The following is a 17,780-nucleotide window of genomic DNA, read 5'->3' as shown; positions in this document are numbered from 1 at the left end:
TTTCTATCAGTAGAAAGGGCGATTAACTTATAAAATACCTAAGAAATAACCACTAATCTGTCTTTTGTTTTAGACTTATGTTAATATTGTAAATTTAATTAATCATATTTTATATATTTCACAAAGGTACAAAAAACCTGTTACCCTTCCTGTTAAATTTATTAACTGTAGTGAATGATTTATGGTTAGATTTATACGTAGGTGATATTAAATTTAAAAGTGGAAAATGTCTGCCTTGGATGAGACTTGAACTCACGGCCTCTGGATAAATATTCCAGCGCTCTGCCAACTGAGCCACCAAGACCTCAACCAAGCCAGCGAAATTTTCCACTACTTAGGTCAATGGGACCCGTAGCGACATCTACCGTAAGAATGTTAAACTTCTTAAACGGCAACCGGAGTTCCAAGTCATATTGGAAATTCACCAGTTACGATGCGCTAACCATGCTAAATTTTAACTTCTGATTAGCAGAAACGTCTGCAATCGATGCCACTAGGCTTAGAATAAATTTAAAAGTGGAAAATGTCTGCCTTGGGTGAGACTTGGTTGTGACTTATCCAGAGGCCGTGAGTTCAAGTCTCACCCAAGGCAGACATTTTCCACTTTTAAATTTATTCTAAGCCTAGTGGCATCGATTGCAGACGTTTCTGCTAATCAGAAGTTAAAATGTAGGTGATATTGTTTTCTAGGAAATATGTGTACACAAAACCCTTTTTTATATGCAGTGGTCGTCCTTGACCGAGTTCAAGAAATTATACCATATTGAATAGAATTTAATCGGATGTTTTTAAATTTGAATCTGCTTAGCATATTGTAAACAACATAAAAATACAAAGATAAATATCAGATAGGTATATGACATAATATAAATATGAATTAATCTAATTCCTTCAGTATAAAACCATATGTGGACAGGAATGATCATATTTGAATAAGTAAACAATAATTATTTCTGTATGTACAGTCAACTAATTGGAACCCTAGGCCACTTTACAGCCATGTCAAAATGAAAAGCAGTAAGAAATTTCTTACAATCTGATTTTTAACGTCACTAATGACATGGTTCAAAACTTTTATTGGTTCTAGAGTGGCCTAGGGTTCCAATACTTCTAATTGGTTGACTGTACCTACGTTATATATACATAGATACATACGCCTGTATCCCATAAGGGGGTAGGCAGAGCACATGAACTACTAAGTTTCAGTGCCACTCTTGTCTTAACCCTTAAATGCATGACCTTGACAAAGATTTATTCAAATTTGAATTTTGACACGCTGTCAATAGAGTCAAAAATGCATGATGCATATCTACATCATGCATTTAAGGGTTAAGGGGTTGAAAGAAATCCGAATTGTGACGTTGCAGTGACATGCATACCTATATTATATATATATTTTAAAAAAAAACTTTATTCCAACACATCACTCACACTTGGATGCTGATAAGCAACAATGTGTCAACCCACACGCCAACCGTTTTGAGAAAATGGCGTCTAAAGATTTTTTCTCATTTTTTTGTGTTTCTCTTAAAAAAAAATTGTTTTTTTATAGATTGTTGTGTTTTTCAGCTATAATACGTTCAGTAGTAGTGATTATTGTAGCTTAATTTCTAAACAAACTTCAATTTGACTAAATAATGCCCTTTTCTTTTATTGCGAATTGTTCGACGACGTCAAACTTTTTCAAGACTGTGTTATGATACTTAACCCACTTTTGCTAATTGTTTAAAAATATCTATGAGTCTTAAATAAACATGTTAAAGCACATAAATTGTTGTTGTAAATTACTCTACCTATGCATATTTTTTACTTTATAAGTGTTAAGTAACATATCAGTCATGGTCACTTATGTTATTAGGTATGTAGGAATCAATACATTATTTATTAATCAAACCTTTTAATGATTTTTCTACTCCCGAACTGTTATTCGTCATTGACAGGATTGTGCGTATCGAAAAAACTGAAAACGCATTGTTTGGTTCTGTAATCTTGGCAACGCATTGTATTAACGATACTGCGTGCGTGCGCGAGAAGGCTTTGGGCAGCTGAGCTGACAGTGCAAACCTTTGCAATACAGAAAACAGTGTGAATTTCGCGAGAATTATTTAAAACGAAGTGCATGGTCGTTGTAAAAGTATTGTATGCAATGGTGTTTAACTGACTCCAAAATACTCGTGGAAAGTACGCCACTCATATTTCTTGACCTCCTTTAAACGCCTGTTGAATAAAATACTATAAATTAACTATTAGAGTAATGATCATTTCTAGACACATATTTAAATTATCTGTGTTTTTTCAACAATAAATCGTTACAAAAACCAAATAATCATCTTTAAAAAAAAATTAACTACTTATCTAAAATATACAACAAAATATTTTTTTACGCTAATAAATAGACTAAGTCATTTAAATTATGAATAACTCATGACTTGTACAAGAACAAAACATAAAATATCTTTAACAAAATAATAAACTACCATTCAGTATTCAAAAATCAAACAATATTTTTATGCATACATTAACACGTCTTAATGTAATTAGTAATTATAAAAAAATAGTAGCTTATATTAGATTTTTATATAAACACGTACCTACTTGTAAAAAATGTTTGCAAATTATAATAACGAATATGTATATTCATGACTTAAAATGTTCAATTTCGTACTGAATTTACCATTCATGTGCAAAAATATACTAATGGACTAAGTCATAACTTATTCAAACATAAATTAATATGAACAGTTATATTTTACAATATAGTGTCATGGTACTTACACCAAAAACGAACAATTTATGACCCGAATATAATTTAACAATAATGACTTATGTTTTATAACACGGGTCGTAGCATAAAACAACGAATAAAATATCATTTTGCAATAATCATTCAAGTCTCATAGTGGGTAACTATGTCATTTTTTGCGTTTTGCAAGAATGAGTCAAGTGTAAAAAAATCTTTGAGTCAACCCTCATAACACATTATTGTAATTTAAATATGTCTTCTGCCAATTACTATAATAAGTTAAGGTTCTTGACACATTCATGCAAAACAGGCAACACACGATAAAGGATTTGTGTTAACCTATTTTTTTACTTTTGGGATAGTGAAAATTTTCAAAATGAAAAGGTCATTTTTGCAAATAGAAGTTTAAAAATCCAGCTATAACATGGCATTAAAATCTCATTTTTTTAGTTTTTGTGGGTTGACACATTATTGCTTATCACCATCCACTTTTAACATGAGCTTTAATTAAGTTTTCTGACCCATATAATTTACTTATAAAGGTCTATCTATCCTGCTTCTATTTGTTAATAGTCACAAACAGCCATTTTAACTTCGATGTTCTTTAGAAAGACAATAGACCCAGAGCCCAGGCCCGCCAGACCTTCCTCAAATTCTCAAGGATGAAACTTTGGGACAATGTAGAGTTCATATCGGCGGTTAATGTGTGCATATTTTCTAGTTCGGCCCATCGGCCAATTTTTTGCTATCAAGTGATGAAGGTGAAAAAAAAAGTGCTTACTTTCCTTAAATTCTCAAGGCTGATTTTTATATATGTGTTAGAGCACGTTGTTAGAAATTGGTTATCATCAATGCCAGACCGTTTCCGCCGGCCATAACTTTTACCAGACGCGACAAAGTTGGCAAAAAACGACTCTAACTTACCTCATTTTCTCAAGCCTGATTTTGATATATGATACGCAGGGACCTGTAACTAGACCGTTTGTAAGCAGCCAGACCAATCGGATGGACCCAACCATCCGCCAGACCGACTTAAAGTTTCGATATGAGCATTAGTAGAATTGAAATATTCCGGGTCTATAAAAGCTAAAAACTTGAATTTTCTACATTAAGCTACGTGTATATTGTATACTTGACGTAATAAGCGACTTTCAAAAATTTTACTTCTAAGGAAATAAAAAAATGAAAGTTTATATGTGGTGCAAGATTAATTTTAAGCTATGAATTTTATTTACACTGCGTAAGTACATGTGTATTTTATTATAAATTTAAAGAAGAAAAGTAAATTAAACTTTTTTTTCGGTCGTCGAACAAGGTGGTTTAAAATTAGTTTTAAGATCGATCCTTTTTAATTTGTGGGCGAGGGACCTCACACTATGTATAAAGGCACTATGTGTATGTTGCATATAATGTCAAATCCCTCGCATACTACAAAAGTTATTTAAGCATTTATATAAGTTCAGTTAAAATGAGGTGGAAAGTATAAGTGTATATGTTGTGTACACACGTAAAGTATTCTAAACTTTTTATAACGGCATACATGTATTTGAAGAATGCCAAAAATTTATTCGTGTCTGAAAATTCAGCATCTCCGACATGGGTTATAACGGGGTTGATGATGTTCGTATTGAGTACAAATGTTTAAACTTCCTAAACTTGTAATTCTAAAGTTCGTCACTTAGGTATGTTACCATGTTTTGTAGGAGAAAGGAAATTCGTTTAGTTATATACCGTTGTAACATTGATTGTTTACTTCTTTGAATTGAATATTTAATTTATAATGCACTGCACCAATTTGTTTTTTCCTTGTTTACGTTATTTATAATATAAAATTCAATTCGTTATTCAAGTTTTTAGCTTTTATAGACCCGGAATATTTCAATTCTACTAATGCTCATATCGAAACTTTAAGTCGGTCTGGCGGATGGTTGGGTCCATCCGATTGGTCTGGCTGCTTACAAACGGTCTAGTTATAGGTCCCTGCGTATCATATATCAAAATCAGGCTTGAGAAAATGAGGTAAGTTAGAGTCGTTTTTTGCCAACTTTGTCGCGTCTGGCAAAAGTTATGGCCGGCGGAAACGGTCTGGCATTGATGATAACCAATTTCTAACAACGTGCTCTAACACATATATAAAAATCAGCCTTGAGAATTTAAGGAAAGTAAGCACTTTTTTTTTTCACCTTCATCACTTGATAGCAAAAAATTGGCCGATGGGCCGAACTAGAAAATATGCACACATTAAACGCCGATGTGAACTCTACATTGTCCCAAAGTTTCATCCTTGAGAATTTGAGGAAGGTCTGGCGGGCCTGGGCTCTTGATCTAAAAGATAGTTATCCCTTAATAGGATCTACTCTAGTTAATATACTATATTATGTATTGATATAAAGTAGTGCGATTGTCTATTTCTATACAAAACTATGATAAAAATCTTTGCTATATAATACTTGCCCGTCATGCAGATTTGCACTTCAAGTAATTGCCTAGGAAAACACAACGTCATGGTCGACAATTATGCTCCGTTCAGGCTTTAAACAATGCATTTTCTTGGGTATCTCTGTTGAACATGTGATTACGTGAATGGTGCTATAAAACCATAAATAGTCATTTATGCAGTAAAGGTGGTTTTCCACCGGCAGGGCGTGAATGGGCAGAGCGGGGAGGGAATTGAAATTTGTATGGCAAATTTTCGATTCTCGCCCAGCGCATCTTCGGTGGAAACAGTAAAGATTGACTGGGATGTGCGGGACTTTAATTGAGATATTTATTCGTGTAAAAATGAACTGTATTGCTTCCGATTTAAAGTATAAATTAACTCTGATGGTAATTATCCACCGGCAGGGCGAGACGAAAAGTGGCTCAGCGTGGAGAGGAGTGGATTGACGTGGATGTGCGGGACGTGAATTGAAATATATGTTAGTGTAAAAATTAACCATATTGCTTCCTACTTAGAGTATAAATTAACTCGAAGGTGGTATTCTACCGACGAGACATCGCGAGGCGCGGATTGAAGAGGATGTGCGAGACTTCAATTGAGATATTTGTTACTTGTACAGTACATTTTTACTGTTACTACAGTAAAAATGTACTGTATTGCTTTCGACATAGAGCATCGTATGAAATCTACAATCTACGGCAGGCACGCGCAGGCTCGCGCAGGCCCGCGCAGGCCCGCGATGGCTATTAATGGCAATTTTTAGTGGAAAAGGGTCAGGGCGATTTCAATTCCCTCTCCGCTCTGCCGGTGGAAAATCACCTTAACAAGAGTGTAGGTAGGTAGGTACATTGTACATTGGTAAAAAAAGAGATTCCTCTCTTGATCTCAGTGCGTCATCATCACGCTCGCTCATTTGAGGGACGTGCTATCACTATCATTATATAGACAAATCATTTTATTTCATAATTTCAGACAAATGTTTAAGTAGAGGGAGGAAGGGTCAGAATGTTAACTAATTCAAGACTTGTGAATCAATATCGGGCCCTTTTCTCGAAATAAATAAACTAATTAAAAATAACATACATACATATATACAATCACGCCTGTATCCCATAAAGGGGTAGGCAGAACACATGAAACTACTGAAGCTTCAGTGCCACTCTTGGCAAATAAGGGGTTGAAAGAAAACGAAACTGTGACATTGCAGTGACAGGTTGCCAGCCTTTCGCCTACGCCACAATTTAACCCAAAAAAAAAAAAAAAAAATAATGGGGACACCTTACACAGATCAACTAAGCCCCAAACTAAGCAAAGCTTGTACTATGGGTGCTAAGCGACGATATACACATACTTAAATATATAAACACATACTTATATACGTAGAAAACATCCATGACTCAGGAACAAATATCGTGCTCATCACACAAATAATGCCATTACCGGGATTCAAACCCAGGACCGCGTAACATTTTATTTTATTTTTCAGAGGCGTGTTCAGATTATTGTGAGCATCTTGACCGCTCCGATATATCTGATGGCGTCTGCACCTAGTCATTTAGCTAACGTTACAATAGGTATATTGACTGTAGGCACTTAAAATAAAATAATTTACCCCTGCACGAAATAAAGCATCGATAATTATAAGAAAAAACACGGAGAGAAGTATTGCTGATGTCGCACCAAAGCTGTTACGTACAAATATTTACTTAGAGATGTGTGTGTACATAACAAACGTCTGTGGCCATATAATATAAGTACACCGTGTTTTTTTTGGTTTCGTTAAATTTGACACGTCTTTAGGTTCATTATCAGGAACCACCCGGTATATCACTTTTCGGCAAATTCGAAAAAAAAAATATTTTCATCGTTTTCAATTTTCATACATAATAAATTAATTAATAAGTGTGAGACGCCCTCACAAAATAACATTAAGTTAGTGTGAAGTATTTGATAACACATGTCGTAATAAATAATACTAGCATGTTACATTCCCATACTACACTTATTGACCCATTAAATTTATTTAATAGTTAATGAAAATCAATAAACACACGTTGCCTACATTTTTTTTCAAAATGTGTATTGACGTGATATCATGATTTTAAAATGAAGAAATATGTTATTTGTTCTTATAAAATATAAAAACGCGCAAAAATATTTGGGGAAAATATGATTTTGGCCACTTTCAGGCTACGAAACAGCGCCACCTAGTTTTAAGCCTAAAAAAGGCCCATACATTTTAAGGGTACGCTTTGTTGTATGGGCTTTGTCAGTCCAGTATGATATCGTTCATGGGTATGTGTATCAAAAAGTGTAGAAAGATACAGGTTACAATAGGATAACTTGACCCAATTGAATGTATGTACGGTCAACCAATTTGAATCCTAGGCCACTCTAGAACCCTGTCTCATTTAAACCATGTTCTATTTGCCATAAGAAGTCACATTGACGTTTACTGTGCAAAGGTTCTACAGTGGCCTAGGATTCAAATTGGCTGACTGTACCTGTTTTCGGTATCTATTGTGGGTGGTCCGGTGGTGGTGCTGGAGCTTTAGGTAGGTATGTAATAATATATTGTAGTATAGTTATTATTTACTGAAATTGATAAGCGCAGCCAATTTCAAGAACGACAAACATGATGAAATAAATTGCTTAACTCATTACTCTCATTAGTCCAAATGTCAGGAAGTAAATTACTGTAGGTAGGTCCATGAAACTAATTCAATTTAAACCTACATACACATCATAACAATAAAATCTGCGTAGCCGAATGCACAAACGCTCTCGAAACGCTCGTAGATATCTATCTCTATCGCTCTTGTATATTGCACGACAGAGCCAGACTACCTTTCGCGGCGTTTCGTTTTCGTTTCGCGTCGTAGAAATGCCATTCGGCTACGGAGCCAGGTTTCGGTTTGTCTCATTCTAAATTGAACAATTGAGAAATCGACTGTTATTTTTAACCGCCGCCTCAAATCTCTCAAGGAAGGTGGTTCTCAATTCGTCTGTTTTTTTTTAATGTTTGTTCCACGATCTCGTTCGTTACTGGACCAATTTGAATTTTTTTTTATTGAATGTATATAATAAATAATAATAAATAAATAAATATTATAGGACATTCTTACACAGATTGATTGAGCCCCACGGTAAGCTCATGAAGGCTTGTGTTGTGGGTACTCAGACAACGATATATATAATATATAAATACTTATATACATAGAAAACATCCATGACTCAGGAACAAATATCTGTGCTCATCACACAAATAAATGCCCTTACCGGGATTCGAACCCGGGACCACGGCGTAGCAGGCAGGGTCACTACCGACTGCGCCAGACCGGTCGTCAAAAGTCGTATATGCATACAGATTGGTCCCATTTTTATCAGAACCCAGTTCTGTTGATGGGATCCTGCAGAAATCGAGGGAACTCCTCAAATCTGAAAGGCACACATATGGTGATGTTTGTGTTTTTTAAGGAACAGCATACATTTACGTACGGAACAGTGACATTTGGTGCAGTGGAACTGCTGATTATGGTCAGAACGGAACTCCTCAAATCTGAACGGCACACTTATAGTGACTTTGGCATTTTTATAAGAACAGGGTGCATTTAAGTTCAGAACAGTGACATTTATTTGTTATGTTTGTTAAGCATATTGAGTTTTCAAGTCAAATTTTGTCAAGCTTCGATTTCTTATTATTTTATTTTATTTATTTTATTTTATTTGTTAGGAAAACTTACAGCTAAAGTTACAATAAGGCTTATAACATAAAAACAATAATAATCGGATTTATGAGGATTTGAGGAAACTCCTCAAACCTTAACGGTATACGTATATTCATTTGTATACCCATCAAATAATTAAAGCATCAAAAGCAGCTTTAAAAAATACCTACACATTTCTACATAAGTAATCCAACATTGGCAAGTAGCTTTCACCAGAACCCCAAAGGCGGCGGTTTTTTTTTTCTTAAAAATTATTTAATTGCTACTTTATCATTATTAGTACTTTACATAATATGGGTTTATGAAATGAATAAAATGAATCTCATAACATAAGCCATACTTGTCAAGCGAATATTTGAATCCCTACTTAATTATGTAGGTAGGTACTGACGGATAACCCTGTTTTATCTACACCCATAAGTAGAAATCATAAATTTAAAAGTTTTTTGTTAATATAGTACTTACCTAGTAAATTACATTAATTTCTATTATACAATACCTATTGTACATTTTTGTAAAATAATATTCAACGTTTTATTCAAGCACCATGTCAAATTCTATCTTTCATCGGGTTTACCCATTTTTCTGCTTGTGCAATTGTGATCTTGTACTTTATAACTAGGTATGTAAATATAACCTAATACACAATAGGTACATACCTACTACCTGGTTACTTACAATTTTTTTTATTATCTAGCGAATAAATCTTCAGGACAAAACAGACTACGGAGTTTGTACCCCGCCGTAGGCATTTATGTGACTGTAGTTTAGTCGTGCCTAGTTAAATCCAATGTAACGTGACCTCACTGCCCATCATTCCTTTATCTAGCGAGAGAAACCGATATATCGGTGTTCTAAACATTCGACTCTTGTGTAGGAGGGAGGAATAATGATCTAGTTGCTAATGGCTTCGTAGATTTGGCGTCAATGTTTTCCTCGTGCAGGTGTTTGTTTACAAAAAATAAGCCTGGGATTATATATAAAGGACGACTGCCGGAGCAGCGTCACAGTCCACTCATCTCTCTCAGAGTAGAGCGCCAAATTTGGGAATTATTTACATTGACTTATTTTGATAAAAGATGGCGTTGTATTATTACGTTCTGGTTGTGGCGGTTGTGGCTGCTTTTGTAAACGATTGTTCTGTAAGTACTAATATTTTAGTTACTAAACACCATATTGCTATGAAAAGGCTATTTAATTTATTTATTGGACACTATGAAAAGTACCTAAACATAGTAGGTAACCATTGTCCATATGTTTTTCTATCGTAATTTATAAATAAAATGAAGTTGCATAAATAAAAATATAAAATTATTTTGTTTAGAAACTAACTCATAATAATAACTTTGACATACCTAATTCCTAAAGAATGGCCTATTTTTTTGCAAGTTCTATTTACTTTTTTGTTTTGTAGTAAAATAGTTATTTTCACCACAGCAATTGATAAAAGCTATTTTGATTCTTCTAAAACGGATGTCAAAATTTTATCCACAAAAGTGCAAAGTAATTTTGATAATATAAGTGAACAAATTAACTACTACAAATAATATTGACATCCGAGCAAGCGAATGATTCCAATATTTTAGTGAGCGTAGCGAGTGGTTCAGAATGTGGAATCTTGAGTGTTGCGAGGGTTTAAAGGCACGAAGAAGGTTAAATAAGTTTACCTCCGAGTGAAACACTAAATTTTCACTACCACAACACGAGGCAAATATTAACTGTAGGTACAAAACATGAAACTAAATCAAATTCATAAATATTTTTTTCTACTTTTCTACGTGTCGACTGTTATCTGTCAATTAGGGCACCAAAGACTAAACTATAAGTGCTAACTTTTCAGTGTTGGATACTCTATGGCAGTTCCGGCTCAATTATAATAAGCTCATTATAGTTGACTTTAGTTAACTGTAATAATTTCAAAAATAGAACTTCATACAATTTATATACTAATTTGCGATACCTGGCAAATTTTCCTGCATCTGAAATACATTTTTTTGTATCTGTCGCGTTATCGGCCAATCAGAGACGGTTATTACAAACAATTGGTTGCTAGGTAATTCGATGTTGATACAACGGCGAACGACGCTATTAACTTAATTTTAACTTGCATGAATGATGATATTTCCGTCCATTGATGATGAAGATGATGGCTCGTAGAAAAAGTATTGTATCCAATAGTGATATAATTAAACTTATCACTCTCGTACCGTACTATTAGGCCACTCAGCAAGGCTTCGTGGCCTAAACATGGTACTCGACTGAAAAGCTTTGTATTATATCACGATTGTATAAAATACTATTTATTTATAAACAACTTATAAAATAATACAATAAACACTTACATTAAAACTTACAATAAAACTTATAAATAAAATATTTGGCCCAGGTCTTGCTCGTTGGGTAAGGTGCCCAGAAAGCTGGCCGCATTATTTAACAATAATAATATGATTTAATTTCATCATTTCAAATTCCATCAGTCAACTTTCGGCATCAAGTTAAAATTTGTACGAAATTGCTTTACACTTTTGTGGATAAGATGCAACTCTGTCATACCTACACGCCGATATGTTTTAATAAGTAGTTATTTACAGTAGGTAATCAATTCTGTCCGGCAATGAAAATGCCATTTTATTTTATATAATAAGTTAGGTAGCACCGGTAGGTACCTACTTTTAATAATATGTTGATATTTGTAAGAATGTGAATACTTTTAAAAACACATCCTAGATTCTAAAATTATCTTTTTATTCCAGGCAATAACCGACGAACAGAAGGAAGTGATAAGACAGAAGCTCAGAGCAAATGCGTTAGCATGCGCCTCGGAGCTTGGCTTCACTAATGACCAGCTGACGCAATGGAAGCAGGAAAAACGGGAGCCCGATGACTCCAACAAGTGCTTCGTCGCTTGCATGTTCAAGAAGAGTGGTCTGGTAAGTAATAACTTACTGTTCATTAAAGTACTTAATACATATTAAGCGGCGTAGCTATGGCCATAATATGTCCGAAAAACAATATCGAGTTATTTCAATGAGAACATTAGCAATATCTTTTTAAGTTTGAATAAGTAGACGTTTGACCACGATCAAACCAGTGGTATGGTAAGTGATGATGCGGTCTAAGGTGGAACACGCTTACCCTTATTCGCAATTTTGGAAACTTCTCTTCGGTGCATTGCTAGCTGGGAACCAATGCGGCTCGACTCGGTGATTGGTTTCATAGTGAGATATTTATATTTTTTAAAGTGAGAGTGAGATAAATACTTACTTGGACCTCGAAAAGTTCTCTCAAAGTAACGGGTTAGTAGCAAATGGTTTAAAACGCAAAATCATATATTTTTTCCGTTTTATCTTAACTTCAAACCGATATCGACGAAACTACTCTGTGCAGTTTGGCCTTTGGCAATTTGAAGATACCTTAGATACCTAACGAACCTAACCTAACAATACCTGAATATTTTGCATTTCAGACCAGTTGCAACTGTACGACTAATGACTGCAATCAAAATACGTAATAAATGTGTGTTGATTTCTGATTGAAAAACGTTTCATTTTACAGATTGATGACCAGGGCCTGTACTCTGAGGCCGTCGCTCTTGAGAAGATCAATCCTTACCTCTCAGACGCGAAAAAGGATGAGGTGAACGGCGCAATCAAGGCTTGCAGTTCTGGTGAGTGGCTTGGAACAATTATTATAGGATTTAGCAGATGTCCGACAAAGATATGGATTCCGGTATTACTATATTGATTAAAACATTGACAGATAATTATTTAACTGTTGAAAAATTATACTTAAATCGATTAAAACTCACTAGAAAACAGACATAATTATGTAATACTAGCTTTTACACGCAGCTTCGCTCACATTAAATTCGAAATTCGTGGAATGCTGCACCCCCCATTTTTGGGAAGTAGGGGATTCGAAAGAGATAAAACCTATGTCACTCTTCATCCTTCAACTATCTCCACTTAAAAAATCACGTCAATTCGTCGTTCCGATTTGCCGTGAAAGACGGACAAACAAACAGACACACACACTTTCCCATTTATTAATATTAATATGGACTAGCTTTTACCCGCGGCTTCGCTCACATTAAATTCTAAATTTGTGGAATGCTGCACCCCCTATTTTTGGGAAGTGGGGGATTTGAAAGAGACAAAAAGTAGCCAACATAATTATCCTACATAACCAAGATCTTTAACAAATGCTTGGACAGGACTGACTATAGATAAGGATAAAAATAAATAAGGTATAGTTTTATCTATACCCAAGCATCAAGGCAGCAAGGCCCTGCAGCAATATCACAATTTCGTTTTCTTTCAACCCCTTAATTGAAAACTCCAAGTTTCATGAGCTCTACCTAATACCCCTTTTGATGATACGGGCATGAGCAACAGTGTAATTTGTTGCAGTGAATGCTGAATCCGTTGGCGACGGCAACGCTGGCTGTGATCGTGCTGTACTGCTCTTCAAGTGCTTCAAGCAACAGAAGGATCTGGTATGTTTCTTACGTACTTAACATTAGCAAACGGCTTTGTTTTTAGAAATTAATAAGTACCTACTACTTTATTTCTTTGGAAATCGGTGGCTGTATCGTGGTCGTCTTTTTATCACTTGTCATAACAGGCGTCACTTTGGCGCTTACATAATTCTTAGAATGTGACAGACATGGTGACAAATTATGATAGTCCATCTTAGCCCTGCAGAGTTACCACATGATACGAGAGACAGTATCCTCGTCTGCGAGATTGGCAAGCCGTTCTTTACTGTATTAATTAAAGCGGGTTGGGGTCTATTTAACCGGCGATATACTGTGGCACTTATCCCGTGCCTGTCCTGCAGAAGATTAGAGCTGACAAGTGACTTGGCATATCCATCCGTGCGTAGCTTGACAAAGTTTAATATTGATGCCACCAAAGCATTGCTGAAAAATAGAACCTAATGTTTGGCAAAATGTTTTGACTCTGCTATTTTTTTGCAAGAATACTTTTACTAACTATTGTCTTTTGTAATAAATGATGACTTTTTTATAGAGGGAAATTGTGTATTACATTACATCGAGAAAAGAATAAATTGTAAACTCAAGAGGCACAAATAGGTAATCCGAACTCATCTTTCCACTCACACTTTATTTAATCTAACTTATTTTTTTTTGTTACAGCTTGGCCTCTCCCTGTACTTCTCGGAATAAAGCATAAAGATAAACTTGAATGCGAACAAAATTTCCTATTTTTGTAATGCTGTGACTTAGATAACTAAAATTAAATATGAATAAAATATTTTGAATTCAATCGCTTTATTATTTTTACTTAATTATATCCCTAATAAGCTACTAGACTCATATCGAATTTGGCACAATAAATCATTATCTTCTGTACCTAAATAGTATAGGGAACTTGACTACATATGTACTTATAATAAAATATTTTATATCATTAACGAACTAAAGCATCAGATAAATATAAGAAAAACATGGAACGAAGTTATTTTTAAATCCAATTTCTATTTAATAAGTCATGTATAAATATATATATAGTAACTGAGTTGATCGTGACGTTATTGACCGCGTGACCGTCTAGATGTTGAAATTCGTTTTGACAGTTCTTAAAAATAAGCTGATTTGACTAGGAGGCAAATATCCTATTTGACATAAAAAACCAATATTTATACATTTTGGGTATTAAAAGTGTACGATGACTAGGTACGCATTTTCGGTTTAAAATGTGCGTAATTTTTAATTTATTTTGGCCACCGAAAACGCTGTCAGCGATGTAGTGACGTCATCGAATTCGGACTTACTTCATGTCAAAACAATCACTGGCATAATGAACTTTACGCCTCATACTCAAAAGTCAGAAAATATTGCTTTCGAATAGAATGACCTGATGCACAGATAATCTATAGATTAACATGACTCTGTTGTAACCAGTTCATTGAAATCTTTACTTTTTGAAATAAAAATTATATACCTAATAAAAAAAAATGGACTACTTAGTTATGTTTTTGCCGTGTACCCTACATGTAAAGAAAGACTTGTCGTTACCTCAAGTGTGATCAAGGATGTTGCTAGCTGATAGGCTAGACGGTAGCAACTTAGCCGTTGCCTAAGAGAGGCAGTTCATATGGCCGATGACCGGCATGCAATGAGTTAGATTTTTTTCTTTTGGAGAAACCCCGGAAAGAGGGCAGTTGGTTTCTCCTGCCCGTGCCCCCTTTACGAAGAATAATAGTTATTAAATAAGGACAATAACAGGCGTCGCCAAAAAATCTAGAATCCGATTTAACTTTTACAAATTGGTAATACCGTACCGACTGGTTTTGATACGACTGTATCAATCGGCTCGGTAAACGAATTTTAACACTTCTCGCAACGTTTTAAAACGGAATGATTTAGAATTAAGCCTTAAATTGAAGTCTCAACCGAACTAATTCAGCCTAGCATCAAATGAGGTAGGTAGGTAATTAGTTCTATTTAATTGGTGTGGTGTGACATATTGTTGTGGATATGAATAATAGTACCTAATGCCACATGTAGGTTTTCCATCTCTACAAATATATACTAATAATTAATATGATTTCAATGGATTTAATGACTAGAAGTGAGTCTTGAAATACTTATAAGTAAATAAAAAATAAATACTTTCATAATGACTGCATATTTCGACGTCTCAGCTATCCATGTTATTGTTGTTAGGGTTTATTGTGTGAAGGTACTTCACTAGGTATTTCATCACAAGCATTTTACGATTCTATAATAAATAACAACGTGCAAAGATCTGTAGTGTTATTCCTCCCTCGAATTAGATGATTTCCTTTCGATTCTTCAGTTATTCGACTTATTTAGCGCAAACGCGCATTTAACTAGAAATACACCATTAGCACCGCGATGGAACCGCAAAGCTTTCGTAAAAGTAATTTTCAGAACAGATGGTGTTTTTTTTACGCACTAGTGCGAGAAGTGGTTCATTATATGCCAGGTCAAAATTTCGGAGGCTCATCTGTACTCAAAATACAATCGAAATAAAAAACTGCTCTAAAGGACAATATTTTGTCGATTTAAAAAAACAAACTTTGCAGGCCTTCGGTCGTGTTTTAATTTATCGCCACTCGTTTCAGAACTTCCTCTCGAGTTGTTGCGTACTATTTTAAAAGATATCTGCTTATCCACAATTTAAGTTGTTTCGTTATAATTACAATATTTCATTGCATGTTTAAGAAAAAGTAATTTTTATGAAAGATATCTGCTTATCCACAATAAAGTTGTTTCGTTATAATTACTAGAGTTATTTCAAAGATAGGTATTTTCACAAAAAATACTTAATTTATAAGATTTCTGTACCTACCTACATGTTTTTACTGTGGTGGAAGGAAGTGCGTTGTCGACTATTAAGATAGGAGTACGCTCTTTTCTTGAAGGTGGTATCCTATATTGGATACATTACCCAATACTACCATACTAGTAACACATATAAATAATAGTATTACCAGTATTACTATAGGTACTAGTAATTGACTGTGAGCTTCAGACCTCGTGATGTGATTAGTAAACATAAACGCGATGAACATTTAGTTCATTGAGTCACTATCACCATGGTCCATAAAAACTGGACAAATATCGGCTGAGAGTTACGACCTGTAGAGAACATCCGGACTATTCCGGACGTATAAAAAGCAATGTATTTCAGTACATATGGCCCTTTGAAGTTGCGAACTAGTGCGGGAAATAAACCTCCAAATGTATTGAACAATACTTTACACGTAGGTACTGGTATGCGGACAGACCTACATTTTTACCCCTTTATCCATGGTTTTGTAAAATAAAACAAAAACCTACGTTGGAATCATTTATTTCCAGACTAATCATGATACATGATGTAAGGAATTTACAAAATTATAAATACTATGGGCTATCACATAACGAGCTATAATAAAATATGTAGTTAGAATTAAACTCCACCCTAAAAAATTAACATAAAATAATTACGAGGCAAAGCATGCATAAATCTGTGTAAAATGAGTTCGAGCATAGCTTTATACTTATTTTACGTCACGCATTAAATAATACACTTTTATACATTTATATACTTAGCAACGTAGAACTATAACTATATAGCAAGTCTCCTTTATCGCTCCTCACTTTAAGCCAATTTCTGAATGCACGTCTTGACCAAAAAGAACATCACTAAAGCCAATAAAGGAACATTATGCTCTGGAGACAAATGTGTATTTAATAGTGAATTTCGAAAGATCCAAATTATTTTGCCACTGGATATGTTAATTATTTATATAAATTAGATACGTCCTCCTCAACTGACATTTAATTTCTAGGTAACCTCATACTACTACCACTAACATACTATGTAATTCATACTAAGAGTTTTGAGACATAAACTATAGTTCCGATAATAACCGAAAACCAAGTTACTGCAGTGTTATAAAAAAAGTAAGTATCTTGGAGCGACACCTCTTTGCTACAGCTGTATTGCTTTTATACTTTATACCAAAGATCCTTATGTATAGTCAACTAATTGGAACCCTAGGCCACTGTAGAACTATGTCTTAGTGACGTTATAAATCAGATTGTAAGAAATCTCTTACTGCTTGTCATTTTGACATGGTTGTAGCCTAGGGTTCCAATTGGTTGACTGTACAAAACAGAAACCGTGGTACTATTTCACAATCCGATAAATATTGCAACAAAGCAATAAATTGTGGATTTTCTATTGCGACATATTTGAACATTTTATTATTGTCGATATACCTATTGAAATAAATATTCACAACAAGAAAAATATCTCAGCATAATGGAGCACGATTAATCTAAATAATATGTGCAAAATATTTCTTTAAATTACTTTACATAATCGTATGT

The 17,780-nt window shown here is 34.4% G+C and overlaps 1 protein-coding gene across 1 annotated transcript; it reads left to right on the top strand.

The window, feature by feature from the left end:
• The first annotated feature begins 9,900 nt into the window (after positions 1-9,900).
• LOC125235538 (general odorant-binding protein 69a-like) lies at positions 9,901-14,199 on the top strand. Its single transcript, XM_048142129.1, has 5 exons — positions 9,901-10,053; positions 11,665-11,841; positions 12,467-12,578; positions 13,321-13,406; positions 14,070-14,199. Exons 1-5 carry the CDS (start codon positions 9,991-9,993, stop codon positions 14,097-14,099), a joined length of 468 nt encoding a protein of 155 aa, XP_047998086.1. The 5' UTR covers positions 9,901-9,990; the 3' UTR covers positions 14,100-14,199.
• Positions 14,200-17,780: the final 3,581 nt, after the last annotated feature.

Source organism: Leguminivora glycinivorella, chromosome 17, assembly GCF_023078275.1.
Source record: "Leguminivora glycinivorella isolate SPB_JAAS2020 chromosome 17, LegGlyc_1.1, whole genome shotgun sequence".
Lineage (NCBI taxonomy): Eukaryota > Metazoa > Arthropoda > Insecta > Lepidoptera > Tortricidae > Leguminivora > Leguminivora glycinivorella.
Note: the sequence above shows the minus strand (reverse complement) of the source record. Positions and strands in the feature narration are given on the sequence as shown.

What these genes read in the sequence shown, in the direction of transcription:
- LOC125235538 (XM_048142129.1), top strand. Translation starts at nt 9,991, where the DNA reads ATGGCGTTGTATTATTACGTTCTGGTTGTGGCGGTTGTGGCTGCTTTT. An exon ending in CTTTTGTAAACGATTGTTCT is followed by an intron (nt 10,054 to 11,664) that starts GTAAGTACTAAT and finishes TTTTTATTCCAG; the next exon opens with GCAATAACCGACGAACAGAA. An exon ending in TGTTCAAGAAGAGTGGTCTG is followed by an intron (nt 11,842 to 12,466) that starts GTAAGTAATAAC and finishes TTCATTTTACAG; the next exon opens with ATTGATGACCAGGGCCTGTA.